This window comes from Leopardus geoffroyi, chromosome D2, assembly GCF_018350155.1.
Source record: "Leopardus geoffroyi isolate Oge1 chromosome D2, O.geoffroyi_Oge1_pat1.0, whole genome shotgun sequence".
NCBI classification, from domain to species: Eukaryota; Metazoa; Chordata; class Mammalia; order Carnivora; family Felidae; genus Leopardus; species Leopardus geoffroyi.
The window spans coordinates 55,329,747-55,343,944 of record NC_059334.1 but is presented as its reverse complement, the minus strand read 5'-3'; the positions used below and the strand labels follow the sequence as shown (position 1 = coordinate 55,343,944).

Here is a 14,198-nt window from a genome sequence, read left to right as displayed (position 1 = left end):
TATGCTATGTGACTGCCTTATGAAGCAGCAGCATGATGGACTGGAAGGTGAACTCTCCGAGGTTGAGGTGCCTACATCCCTCCTGTCCCCAGGCAGGCTCACCTGCATGATACTGATGCATTAGTGACCATCTTGCTTCCCAAACAGCCTCACCCCCAGTTATTATGTAGATCTGGGGCCATAAGACCTCGGAGTGCTGCTCATTGGGGTGACATTGGTGCCATGACACGTGAGCTCCCATCTCTATTTGCTGCCATTAGGGCGAGAGGGTGAGGGGAGGCCCCCCAACAGACTTGTGAGGAGGAAGGTTTGGGGATGTGCCCACCATCGAGACTCCAGAATTTGGGGACACAGGGGGTGCAGGGCAGCCTGCAGATGGAGAAGTATGAGCACCCAGGATATAAGGACACATCCCTGGCCACATCCCAGGCAGCCATCCTAGTTCTCTTACCCACATGCTGGCTGTCAGGATCCTGGGCTGCGTCCGTGGGTGCTTCCCAGAGCCTTGAGCATGCACTGGACACCTGGCAACCTCTTGTCCAGGAAAGGCCGGTTTGAGCAAGACCATCTGCTGCCCAACAGATGGAGGTTCTGATTTGCTCGGGGACAGAGGACCATGGTTGTGAGAGCAGACACAGGACCCCGGAAGTTGTGATGGTGGGGAAGCAGCTGTGGTGTCTGAGAGGACCAGGCAGCTCAGCAGCTTGTTCCCTTCCCTCCTCCGCTCATCTGGGGCCTGAGCCAGAGCTCTCCTCCTCACGGCCCTGCCCCCAGCACAGACACCCCGGCATTATTCTCCCAGGGGCCCCTTGGATGCTGGGTGCTCTCCCTTCCTCTGTGTGCCAGGCCATCTGTGTGTCTGGAAATCTCTTTGTCCAGAGCCTTGGCACATTCCTGCTGTGGCACGAGGCACAGATGAACACTGACCAACTGCGTATGGGTGACGGTGGGAGGGTTCTGCCATATTGGCATGGAACCCTGGAGAGGGAAAGCAGGTTATTTTAAATTACCGCATCTACTGCTCTTCATATTGTTCTTTTCGTGTGTTCTTTTCCTCCTATTGTCCCTGCCCAGTTCCTCAACTGCCTGAGTGTTTCCCAAATGTTCTTTCTGGATACACCATTTACCCTTTTGTGTTTTCAGCAACTGCCGACCCTTTACGTGCACGCTCTATTTCTGCTGTTAAAATAATTCCCGTGAAGACAGTGAAAAGCTCTTCAGGCCTGGTACTCCCTCCAGGTATCTTTTCTTGGGTTTCTTTCTTTCTTTCTTTCTTTCTTTCTTTCTTTCTTTCTTTCTTTCTTTCTTTCATTAGCTTATCATGCATGTTTTTCCTTTCTTTCCTTCTAACAAAGACTCAAAGGCTTAATCCTTATTCCCTCTCACATCCTTGGCTGGTTTCCTTTCTTTGTGTGTGTGTGTGGGTGTGGGTGTGGGTGTGGGTGTGTGTGGGTGTGTGTGTGTGTGTCTGTGAGCCAGCAAGTCAGGAGAAGAACTGACAGGTGCCTTGCCCCTCCTCTCTTTAGTAGAAGGGTCAGTCCAGAGGCTAATCATTTACTCTGCCCTGGGTCTTTGGTACATGAGGTATGTGATACATGGAGGTACATGAGGCACGTGGCTTTGCAGAGGGGCTTCCAGCTCCCAGTATTTTATTTAAAACTTCAGTCTCCCCGAGAATGAATGTATCCCCAGAAGGAACCACTGAGTTGGGCTGAACTTGAAGCAGCTGCCTTAGATACCTAACCTAGATGCACCCCTGTGAGGCTTGCTGGGCTATTTTCCTCGTCAACCCCCGACTGCACCTCCTCTCCAAGGAGAGGGTGCCCTTCAGCTCTCTGCTCTGGCATGTAGGTTCCTTCTGTGCCAAACGGGACAAGTGAGGCTGAGGTGGCGCTTTATCCCAGTGGGGCTTTCGGGAGTTGGGCAGATCTGGTTATGGACCTGGGAACCTAGGATGGCTGGATTTGTCAGTTTGCTGCTCATCCTTTTTGAAAAGACCATGAATCAGTTTTCCCAGTAGTTTTGCGACATCAGTCACTCATCCTCTTGACAGGGTTGGACAAGTCGCATGCTCCCCAAGGCTGCCACCTGCTCTGCCATACTTTGTGTTTTTGTGCTTCACTCTCACTGGGAAGAGGTGCTGACGGGGCTCTCTCCTGTCTGCTCTCTCCTGTCACGCAGTGGTCGTTCATCTGAGCTGTTGGAAAGAGGCTGCTGGACTTGGAAAGAAGGAGGGAAGAGGCTTCTCCCTGCCCTGGCATGGGAATGGGGTGGGGTTGATGTCTGAGCCTACATCCTGCCCATCACCCACCTTCAGCCTTACCACATGATCGCAGTCTTGACAATTTTAGGTCAGAGGTCCAGGCCGTGCTGTGAGCAATTTGAAAAAATGAACTGTGGAATTCAGTTCAGCTCTAGCTGCACAGAAGGAAACACGTGCTTTCTAGCACTGTGTGATTGATCTACGTCAGTTTCTGGCCTCCCCATCACTGGTTTTCCTAGGGATGCACATCCAGATCTTCTGAGGTCTGTTTTAAAATCCTTCTCAATGGAATTTTGAAAGATGGCCTGGGTCTGCTGTTAGGCCATTGTGAACTGTAGGAGAGGTCGGGACCCAGGGAAGGCTCAGTGGGGGGTGCGGTGAACACTGTTCACTGAAAGATTTAGCACTTCTTGTCGTTTTCTTTGGTGTGAATTCATGAAGTTTGGAATGTGAGGCTCTTACCCATGGTCTTTCTCCACAGGCAGCATATCCTGTCATCATTTCAAGGGTCTGGACTTGCTGATAGAAGATTTTCTTTTCCTTTTCCTTTTTCTTTTTCCAATGGGGAACTGCAGGGAGCGGTGATTCTCCCCAGAACAACTTGATTCCCAATGTTTCCAGCTTGCTCTTTTATAAGAAGAATGGTCTGGAAGCTTGAGAAATTTCTCATCAGCTCTTGCTTGAATTGTGCCTTACTAATTGGTCAGAAGTCTACTCACCAGCCCAAGCCTCATCTAATAAAAGGAATTAACCTGCATTCATTTTGAAATGTTTTCAGCTGATAATTATAACTTACACAGAACTCATTGTTGCCTCCATTTTCCCCGAACCTCATGACGTGTGGTAAACCTCCGAAAATGGGATTCGTCTTTCTCCTCCACCCACAAATTAATTTTCATTGACCACCACACTGACCATAAGGCTTTCCATGGCTATAAGCAAGTTCATCTCATTCTCTGGCTGTAATGAGTTGCTAGCTGACTACTGGCTTTAATCCTTCAAGAGCCTTGGATTCAGGCTTCTCTTTTGTGCCTTTCCTTTTCAGACATGGATCCAACGAAAATCTGCACTGGGAAGGGAGCGGTGACTCTCCGGGCCTCGTCTTCCTACAGGGAAGTCCCAAGCAGCAGCCCCACGAGCCCTCAGGAAACCCCACAACATGAAAGCAAACCAGGTGTGTGACCCCTGTGCTGGGGGGAACTGTTCAAAGTCATACTGGGAGGGAGGGAGGCCCGCCTGCTTTTGCTCAGAAAGGTACGAATTCATCTGCTGCCTCCTAACTCTCCCAGGGGTCCCTAGAACGGTCAACACCTCACTCCATGTGTGGTGGGTGGTGATCAGTGGCCTGAACTAATGGGTATTCACTTGCTTCAGGCAGACGCATAGCAGCGGCCACCACTTTGTTAGCTTTTGACCAGAGATGAGGAGAAACCTCATTAGGGAGCCGATGGCTCTGCAGAGGACAGAGGTGGCTTAGGGGCATGGGAGGGAGTGGTGAGATGGGCTAGAGGGGAGGTTTTGCAAGGCCATCCCCGCTTTTGAGAGCTGGGTGTAACTGGCCAGGCAGGGCTGGGGCAGTAGGAGGGGAGAATCCAAGGGGGGCTGAGAAGTGCAGGTGCCTGACTGGCCAGGCTCCCAGGAAAACGGTGGAGCAGGGCTTAAGCCTGGTGGGAGTGACCTGGCGGCCAAAGCAGCAGGAACAGAAGAGCAATTCCGAGGCCCCTGCACACTAGGAGCCAAGGGAAACAAAAGAAGCTCCCATATGCAGCCCACCTCCCATCTGATCCATTGTTCAGGGTGTCTAGAGAGTGGTGTTGAGAACTGGGACCTGGGAACCCAATAGATCGGCATTCTACCACCTGTGGCTGTGCAACTGTGAACGGGACATTTCACTGTCTCAACCCTAGCGATCTCATCTGTAGAATGGGCTTGATAATTGCACCTGCCTCATAGCATTCCTGTGAGCATGGAGGATGTAAAGTTTTTGCACCTGCCTAGTGACATGGAACAAGCCCTTAGCTGCTATTCGTAGGTTATGATTGTGATTATTTTGACCTCTCTAGAGAGGGTGCTCCAGAGGGCCCCTCCCCACTCACCCCCCCACCCCCACCCCACAAAGTGTTCTGGGCACTGAGAAACACTGAGGTTTCACAGGGACAGCTGGCTTTGTGGCCCCCTGCCCTCCACATGGCACTGGTTCTCACATTGGAGCTGCATCAGAATCACTGGAGTAAAATGACAGGGTGCTGCATCCCAGTCCAGAGCTTTAGGATTTATGATTCCCACTTGTAGGTTTGAGGTGGGGTTGGAGGGTTTACATTTCTGACAAGTTCCCGGTCATGCTGTTGCTGCTGCTCCAAGGACCACATTTGAAAACTGCTGTAGGGAAAGGGGATTTCTTCCTTTCTGGATGGAAATGAAGGGAGTAAAGGAATTAGGATAATGTCCACTTCCTTGGGACTGGAGACAAAAGGAAGTGGGACACACAAACTTTTTGGTGCAGTGGGGAGCAGTGTGTTGTGATGAGATGGAATTCTGTAGGATGGGGATGGTTGATGCCCAGCATCCCGGGTCATGCCCAGGAAACTGACTTCCTGTCCCAGCCACCTATAACCAGCGCCAAGGCAGATGCCCAAGGATTAGGCCAGGCTAGGGTTTGAGCACAAACCCTGTTCTGATAATGTTGCCTCCCTATGGAGGGCTTCTTTTTCCCTGGTCTCAGGGCAGGCATAAGTGGCTGCCAGCACTATTGGTTGAAAGAAGCTTCTTGGCCTCATATTCCTGAACCCGTACCTGAAAAGGTAGGGCCAAGCAATGAAGGCAAAATAATTCCTTCCTAAGGCTAGCTTAATCCAGCCTCTCCAGGCCTAACTGGGAAGATCTAGCTCCCAAGAATGTTTGAGGAAGAGACAATCCTAAGGGATAATTTAAAGAAAAAGACAATACCTACAGCTCATGGCCCAATAAAATGACCTTATCAAGCTCAGGGCCCTTTCTCTGGTGGTAAAAGGTAGAGCGAATGGGAGGAGGAGAGGGTCCTTGAGCTCCCCCTGGTGGTTATAGAGTGGCACTAACATAGAACACCTGCTACTCTTTTGCCCAGTAGTCTTGGGCTTGGGCTTACAGTGCTGTGCAGTGATTTGAGCACTTTAAGAAGCTCTCTAGTCTCCAAATAATTCTATATCCTACGAATTCTGACAACTCACTTGGGTGAAAAAAGATCTTGTTTGAAAACGCAAATACATTGAAGAATTAGGGGATAGCCCAGTCGTGCACACTTCCAAGGTAAAAATCAGTTTTAGTAGATTATTTTCCTCCTGGTAAGTGGAGTTCATTGGCTCCAAGCCAACAGACATTTAGTTAGCATCATCTGTGTGCCAGGCACTAAGTAGTCACTGGGAATTGTGGTGAGAAATGGGGAGAAGGGAAGGAAAAGGAGAGTAATTCTAGGTGCATTAGGTGAGGACAGAAGTCCTTTTGCTGCAACAGAGGAGTCTGGCGTGGGCCGCTAGTCCACTTCTGCGCTTTCCGACTGGGGAAGCCACACCTTTGAAGACCATGTAAAGTATGAGGGACCTGTGCAAGCTGCTTTCCAAGCTTCCTAGCTCCAAAATGCTCTATGACCTTGGGAAGTTTGGGGATTAACCTGACACAAACAGAATCCCATTCACTGAGGTCAGATTCGAGATTACACACCAGGGCAGTTTGGGGTGGAAGGAAGAAGCTGGGTTTGAGTAAGGGGAAGAGTAAGTACCAAAGAGGCAGGGATGAGTTAACACTGGGGTGAGGTTAAAAAAGGATGTGAGTCCAAGGATGGGACCTCCCAGCTGGAGACCTTTCCTCTTACTGTACTGCTCACGGACCAGCATCCTGCGGACTCTTGACTGGCTGTGTCCAGGCGGCTCCTCAGCCCTCCCCTCATCCCTGCCTGCTCCCTCCGCTTGGGTCTCTGGCTGATGACCTGCCTACCCCGCAGCGGCCTCTAGTCCTGTCACAGGGCCTGGGAGTCCATGGGCCTCGACAAGCCTCAGGCAAACCATTTTCTGCACCATCTGCAGGCAGCCACGTTCAGCCCGGACCAGCAGCGCACATATGAGGCAGCGAGTGTCTCTTGCCAACGACAGGGCATGCTTCCTACTCGCAGTGCCTTCACAGATAGCTGATGTCCAGTAGCGTCCAGCTCCCCCCCTTATCACCAGGGCCAGCATCTGTGCCCCAGCTGCTCTGTCTGCCTTTCTCTGCCTGCTCCCTGGCTTCACCACCTCCTTCCATCCCTGTATATCTACAAGTTGCTGATCATTTGCCCAGACTGGAAGCTCCAGTCTTGTGCTACTGCCCAGCACCTGTGTCCTGGTTTCTTTCCTTACGTGACCCTTTGACACCCGCATTTCAGAGGTGGCTCCTGTTTCCAGTCCTTGCTTCAGCTCCCTCATCCTATGAGACCTGGTCTAGTTCTGCAGTGACACAGCCCTCTGTTGAGGCTCAGCTCTGCCACTTATCATCTTCGTGATGTGGGCAACTCATTCAGCCTTGGCGAGCTTCGGTTTCCTCATCTATAAAATGGGGATGACCTGAGTAGAGTTGCTGGGATTCAGTGAGCTCTTTCACACCAAGATCGAGCATGAGCCAGACACACAACAGGTGCTCTTTGATGACAACCATCCTAGTTATGCACATCCGGAGGCCTGTCACAGCCTTCCAGTAATTGCAGTTGGTGGCCTTGAGGGCAGCGGGAATGAAGAACCAGGGCCAGGGGGAAAGTGCATTTGGAAGAGTGAAGTGGCAGGGCTTGGTACAGTGTGTTTGAGGAGCTTGGAGATGTGAACCTGCTGAGAAGGAAGTGCCTCCCCTGGTTGACTAGGAGGATGGCTGAGGCGCTCATGGAAGCAGTGGCTTTATGAAGGGAGAGAAAGGGATGTTGAATTCCATAGTTTGACATACTAAGTTTTGGGGAAAGGGCAGGACCTCTAGGAAGGAGTTTCTAAAAGATATTTGGAAACTTGGAGTTCAGAGTGTGGGTTTAGGAGCCGTGTGCATCCAAGATTGGGAGGATGGAGGTGCTGTCTGAGGTGGAGAGTGGTAGAGTCCTAGGAGTTGCCCGGTTTAAGCCCACCCTCCAGACTCCTGTCCTCAAGAGGTAGCTCGACTCTGGATTGTCAACCGTGGCTTCCTGACCAGCCTCCTAATCTGTGAATGTGGACCTAGGTTTTTGGATCAGAACCTTCTAGAAAGAACTGCAATAATTTTAGTGCTGACTCCCTGACTCTGGGAGAGGTATTACCTTATCCCTGCTTCCTTGCCTGGCCATCATTGCCTGGCCAGGTCTGGGTATTGACCTGGTTGGTTCAGGGAGTCTACACCTGTGTCCCCAGGTCAGAGTGTTACTCCAGAAGAGACAGGGAGCCTGATGAACCGGTGAGTGTGATACCAAGCTTCCTGTCTGGTGTAGCCAGAAGGCCATCAATCCCTATGTTCTGACCCACAAGCCAAAATCCAGTTCAACCCCTGCATTTTGTTAATTCTGTGCCGGTTGCCTCCAGTCTTTCCTGCCTGATTCTTGACTACCACATTAGCTTTGGGTGTAAATCAACTCATTTCCTCTGGTTTGACTCTTGTGTTTGTGCTCCAGAAATGGCAGTAGCAAAAAGATATCATGAGAAAATTGACGTGGAAGCAGTTAAAGACTGCTAAAGACCGTTAAAGTGAGTTAGAGTCCTCTTCTATGCATACCTGTACAAGAATTGGGGCCAAACAAAGAAGTTGGAAGGAAAAGACTCCACCAGAGAACACCGTGATTTCTGACACCAAATGCTCATTGAAGGGGTTCCAAAAAGTACCCTCAGGTTTCATATTTTGCTAGGACTCAACTCATTGAAAGCTGCTATACTCATATACTCACGGTTATGGTGGATTACAGGGAGAGGATACAGATTAATATCAGCCAAGAGAAGAAGTCCAAAGTGAGCTCTAGGGAAGAAGCAAGCACAGAGACTTTTGTTGACCTCTCCTAGGAAGTCAGGATGCATTAGTTCCTGTCTGATGTAGCCTAAAGACCATCAATCCCCGTGTTCTGACCCACAAGCCAAAATTCAGTTCAACCCCTACGTTTTGTTAATTGGGACAAGGACAGGACCTCTAGAAAGAAGTTTCTAAAAGACATTTGGAAATTTGCAGTTCAGAGTGTGGATTGAGGTGTGACAGTATGTTCAGGGGACTGTCAATCAGGAAGTTCTCCTGAGCTGTTGTGCCCAGAGTTTTTATCCACTGCTCATGTGGCCAGTCTCACTCTCCAGCCCGAGGGTGAGCTCTTGATGGCTCAAAGTCCCCAGGCTGAATCACATTATTGATCTGGCACAAAGATGCTCCCATTGGGATGACATTATGGATTCAGAGATTAATTCCCAGAAGGCAGATGGCAAAGGCCAGATCTCTTTCTGGGTAAGGTTAAATTATTTACCACAGAGCTGGAATAAAGAAATAAACATAAATGAGATTTGGAACACTATTAGATCCACTGGTGACAATTCTTGGGATACCCTCCTAGAATACATCGAATCTGACTCGGTAAAAGTTATCCTGAGATCCTAAGAACTGATCAGCAGAACAGCTTCAGAGCAGACCAAAATGAAATTAGCACAGAATGAGATAAAAGAAAATATCAAGAGGTTGTGGCCACAGGCCAGCGAAGATCATGTATAAAAAACAGATAGAGGAAAAGATAAGACAAAATAAACTGTACTTCTCCTGGAAAGGCTCGGTCTCAGCAGGGCTGCAAAACCTACCTAGAATCCAACTTTCCTAAGCCCTCCTCCCCGCTCAGGGGCTCTGAGGTAACGTTTATCGAAAGAAGCATTTTGACAGTCTCCTCAACCACGAGCTAATAATTGATGGTTATGTATATAAAATTTCACCTGCCGCACTTGGATACAAATGGCTGTGGGCTGGTGCCGACCTTCAAGGTTCAGAAGACTAGGTAACAGAGGATGACATACATTGGAAATTCAGCCTTCCTTTAGTGAGGAAGAGAGGAATGCCTAGAGAGGTCCTGGAAATTGCCTTTTCTGGGGCAAGGTGAGGGGAACAGTTTTTGTGACTTGAAATGAGAAGAAAAAGTGGGTTGATTTCCATGGATATTACCTTCTCAAAGCTGTTTATCAGATGGCAGATGTCAACAACTCTCATTTCTATGTGTGGGGAAACTTTTTTCCCTTACGTTTTGGATTCCAATTTTACTAATAAGCACATACTTTCTGCCAGGTATTTCCATTAAGTCCTCATGACTCAAAAGAGGTAGATAATACTTCATTTCACAGATGAGGCTGTCCTGTGCTGTGGGATGTGCAGTTAGCAAGGACTCCAGCTAGACAGTTGGATGCCAAAATGATAGTCCCCTTATGACTAGTGCTTTGGAGGGACAGACTCATCTCCGCTGTCCATGACGCATCTGCTTGTCAGTGTCACCTGAATAGAAGCAACTCAACCAAGAACAAAAGAGCAGGCAAAGTAATGTGCCCCCATGTCCGTGTAGAAAGCTCACGTCCTTCATCAGATAGCCCCTCACTCAGAACCTATTGATATTCAGTGTATGTGTAAATCTAATACATTTGACAGAATGGCTCGACAAAGGTGGGCTAGAAATAACTTAGGAAGGTGGGACAGTATAAGTTGATGGATACAGGGTTGGGGGGAACCATTATCATATTGTGTTACTTCGTGCTTGAGGGCCTGCCATGTGCAAATAAATCTCTGGGCCAGGAATCTGGATGGATGCAACAGTGAGTGTTAAAAATGGTCGCTTTTAGGATCCTTCATATGCCTGATCTCTGGATCTTCAGCAACCCTGTGGTGTCCATGGAGTAAGGATCCTATTTTATAGACGAGAAAAAGAAAGTTCAGAGTGATTGGCAGCCTGCCCTTGGTCACAGAAGCCAGAACATTGCAATAATGTGCATAAAACTCAAATCCTATAAATTCCCCAGCTATGTGGTTGGGAAGAGAAGACAAATACCTGTGAATTATGCATAAGGGAGTAGCAGAAATGTACCCAGCAACCCACTAAAAGAATACATGACAGAAACGTTATAAAAACCTGTTTGGGGGGCCCCTGGGTGGCTCAGTCCATTAAGCATTTTGGTTCAGGTCATATCCACAGTTCATGAGCTCAAGCCCTGCATCAGACTCCATGCTGAGGTTGGAGCCTGCTTAGGATTCTCTCCCTCTGTCTCTGCCCCTTCCCCATTCTCTTTCTCTCTGTCTCTCAATAATAAACTTAAAAAACCCTCTATTTTAGAGGGGAAAAGAAAGCAAAAATGGGTACAAAATAGTTAACAGTTAATGGGAAACAGTTTTCCAGAAAAACGATGTGTTTCAAATGTTCCTTGTATCGTGGTTTTCAAAGTATGGACTGTGGACCGGCAGCCTCAGCATCACCTGGGAAACATGGTAGAAATGTAAGGCTTCACCTCCCATCCACTGAGTCAGAAGCGCTGGGGGTCGGGCCCTCCACTCTGTGCTAACAAGCACGCGGGTGATTCTGCTGCAGTTGAACTGCTGTGCAGGGGTGCAAACCATTCGAAACCTTTACCTGACGCTTTGCCTTTTGTTCCCACACCTTTTCTCCCACCTCCTCCCTGGAATGTAGGTGGTTGTTTGTTGGGGGGGGGGGTTGGTGGCTGTGGGTGGTGGGCAGAGTGCTGCACTAGCTTCGGGATACCCAGGCTGGCTGCTTTGCATTTCCAAGCTGTGTGATGTGGGGCAAGCTGGCCTCTCTTGTCCTCGTCCGTGAAGTAGAGTGATCACCCACCTCACAGACTTGCTGTGTACACTAAATGAAGTACTAGATAGGACAAAAGTGACTAACAGTGTCTGGCCCTTCGATGGTGTTCAGTAACACTGGTAAATCTCCACTTGACATCTGGAAAGCCCACCTCTAGTCCTTGAGGTGGGGCTTGGATTGTGACAGCTGCTGTATTAGTCCCTCTTTATACCCCTAGAGGGTAAGAGAAGAGTAGGCAGGACACGGGGCACCTGGGTGGCTCAGTGGGTTGAGCATCCGACTTCGGCTCAGGTCATGATCTCACAGCTCGTGGGCTCAAGCCCTGCGTCGGGCTCTGTGCCGACAGCTCGGAGCCTGGAGCCTGCTTCAGATTCTGTATCTCCTTCCCTGCCCCTCCCCCGCTCGTGCTCTGTCTCTCTCAAAAAATAAATTTTTAAAAGTTATTAAAAAAAAAAAAGAGTAGGCAGGACATGAAGAAGGAAGTTAAGGGTTTGGCTAGTTCAGGGGGTTGGCACACTATGGCCTGCAGGCCACATCTGGTCCATGCCTATTTTTGTACAAAAAATAGTACAATGAGAAAATGGTTCAAAGGAAAGCACAAGAGGAATAGTATTATATGCATATGAAAATTCTATGAAATTCAAATTTCAGTGTCCACAAATAAAAGTTCTTTGGAATACATCCACACTCATTCATGTACATGTTATCTGTGGCCACTTTTGTGCTAGGATAGCAGGGTTGAATAGCTGCGACTGAGACCGTATGGCCCGCAATCCCTAAAATACTTACTGTCTGGCCCTTGATAGAAAAAGGTTGCTGACCTCTGGGCTAGGTGGAGGGTAGAGCATAGAGACGAGGTGATGCAGAAGGTGATGATGATAGCTAGCAAACATTTACTGAGCCCTGGCAGGCACTGTGCTAAGCATTTCTCCTGCATTATGTCATTTAATCCTTATAGCAACACTTAGGAAGCAAGCATATCATTATCCCCACTTTTCAGATGGGAAAATAGGCTTAGAACTTGCTCAGGGTCACAGAGCCCATCGGTGGTGGATCCAGGATTTGAGTTGAGGTCAGGGTGGTAGCCAGCCACAAGGGGACATGGGTGGCTTGTCACGTGATGAAAACTCAGGGTGATTAGATTTTGAAATGTTTATGTGGCTCATTTAAATGGAAAGAAGGAAAGCAGGCAGAGGAGGAAAAAACAAAGTCCTTATCACAGCAGATACCTCTGGGCTTAAATCATGCTTTCCCCCTAGCCCCCGCTGCCAGTAGCCACAGAAAAAGTGCTTATCTACTTCTCCCTCTCTGGAGTCAGTTAATTAAGCCCAGCCTGCTAATGAGGAGAGGTCATTCAGAGCCCACATCAGGGATGGAGAAGGGGAATGGGAGTTACTAGGGACAGGGCAGGGGAGAGTTCTGTTGCCTTTTTGTCTGTAAAATAAGAATGTCAAGGAACAATTGTTTCTTCATTACTGTGAATGTGAGCCTTGTGTTTTCAAAGGTCAGCGCCTGTGAGCACATCATGGTTTAGAGTGGGTTCCTATGGTAATTAGGCCATCGTGACTAAGGGCATTTTGTGTCAGGCCACGGGGTGCTGGGTTTTCCTCTTTCTCTGCAGTACATGCTTGTTTCCTGCGAGTGTAACCATTTCTGTTTGCCCCTTTCTCTTGTTTTCATCCTTTCTGCACCACACGTAGTTCTGGACTCAGAGAATCCCTCAGCAGGTATGGTTTCTCTTGCATTCTTTCTGCCCCTGCCTTCCACCAGGGACTTATATGAGAGGGGAATCGGGGAGTGTTCCCTGTGAGTGAGGGGTTTCTTTCTTTTTTTCCCCCCATCTCTCAGATGAGTGGAGGCTCTCTTCCAATGCTGATGCCAATGGAAATGCCCAGCCTTCCTCACTTGCTGCCAAGGGCTACAGAAGTGTGCATCCCAACCTTTCTTCCGACAAGCCCCAGGTAGGCCTGTGCCCACGGGTGGGGTGGGGACTGGTGAGTGGCACCTGTTCTTGAGTCTTTTAGCCTGCACTCATGATTTCCTGCTTGCCCAGCTGAATAATGGACTGGGATCTGAGCCACACTTTTGGCTAACTGGAAAAGTTCTGCAAGGACCAGAGATAGGGAAAAGTTGGGGCTCAAGGACAGCAGAGGATGAGGATGATCTATACCAGGGGATAGGAAGTGTGAGCCCAATGTTTCTAGGTTTGAAATGTATGTGGAAATGTTCTGAAAGAGGGAATGCATTTAGCCCTGAGTAAGGCGGGGAAGAGTCTGAGCCTGGTGGGTTAAAAACTCTGGAATCAAAGAGTACGCTCTCGTGTTTATTGCATTTATTTGCCGTAAGAGTTCCAGCAACTCTAGGCTTACAGATCATGGTCGGGTAGCTGTGGCCAGCCCCAAACCCAGTGGCCCAGAGCAGGCAGACAGACGTCTGAATGGCCGGAACAGCACAGCCTCAACTGCCTCGTGCTGATCTGCTAAAGAACACACCAACCCCCGCCCCAGGCCCCGCACAACTTGGAGAAGGGATCATTTTGCCTTAAGTCTTTCCCCTAAGTTGTTTTCCTGATCTTTCTTCCTTCCTCTCCCTGTCACTACTCTGCCATTTTGATGAAAGAATAGATCCTGTTTTAGTTTAGTTTAGTGAAGAGTGTTTTTTACAGAGGAGTAACATCCATGGGATGGAGCCATCCTTTCTCTTAAAGGACACTGTACTGCTCCAAAAAATATGCTCCTGAGGGCATAAAGTTGCACTGGCCCCTGAAATGGAACCAAGTCAGAGAGGACGTCTTCCTTCCTCTCTGCAGACCCTGGCTTTCCGGGCTTAGAGGTGTCGCTGAGCAGCCCCGCTAAACCTTCCCGCCATGCTCGCCTCCCGTAGGCACAGCCACGTGCAGGCAAGGCCACTGGCTAGAACCCAAGCTGCAGGTGTGCCTCATGATGCCCTTATAGGACACAGCTGTCCAGTAAATGACTTGCCATCGATGTTCCATTTCCGAGACCTTCCCCGGTGTGTGAGTGCGCTGCCTGTCTCTCAGAGACAGGCTTCTGTCTCTGCAGTCTCAGGCGTGAATAGAGCTGGCTCTGAGTTAGGAGATGGTGCTGATTAATTCAAGGCAAATGTGGAAGCACATCTTCCTCCCCTATCAGTGATGTA

General features: G+C 49.1%; 1 protein-coding gene across 50 annotated transcripts in view; it reads left to right on the top strand.

Annotated features, from left to right (window-relative positions):
• Nucleotides 1-14,198, top strand: part of SORBS1 (sorbin and SH3 domain containing 1) — a 231,542-nt gene that overhangs the window by 119,962 nt on the left and 97,382 nt on the right. For 40 of the 50 annotated variants that reach the window (XM_045438324.1, XM_045438320.1, XM_045438338.1 and 37 more), the window contains exons 5-8: nt 1,144-1,239; nt 3,309-3,437; nt 12,740-12,766; nt 12,888-13,000. In XM_045438324.1, the coding sequence (XP_045294280.1) occupies nt 1,144-1,239; nt 3,309-3,437; nt 12,740-12,766; nt 12,888-13,000 (365 nt within the window). The remainder of the gene's footprint in view (nt 1-1,143; nt 1,240-3,308; nt 3,438-12,739; nt 12,767-12,887; nt 13,001-14,198) is intronic. The other 10 variants (XM_045438339.1, XM_045438316.1, XM_045438336.1 and 7 more) reach the window with 3 other exon arrangements.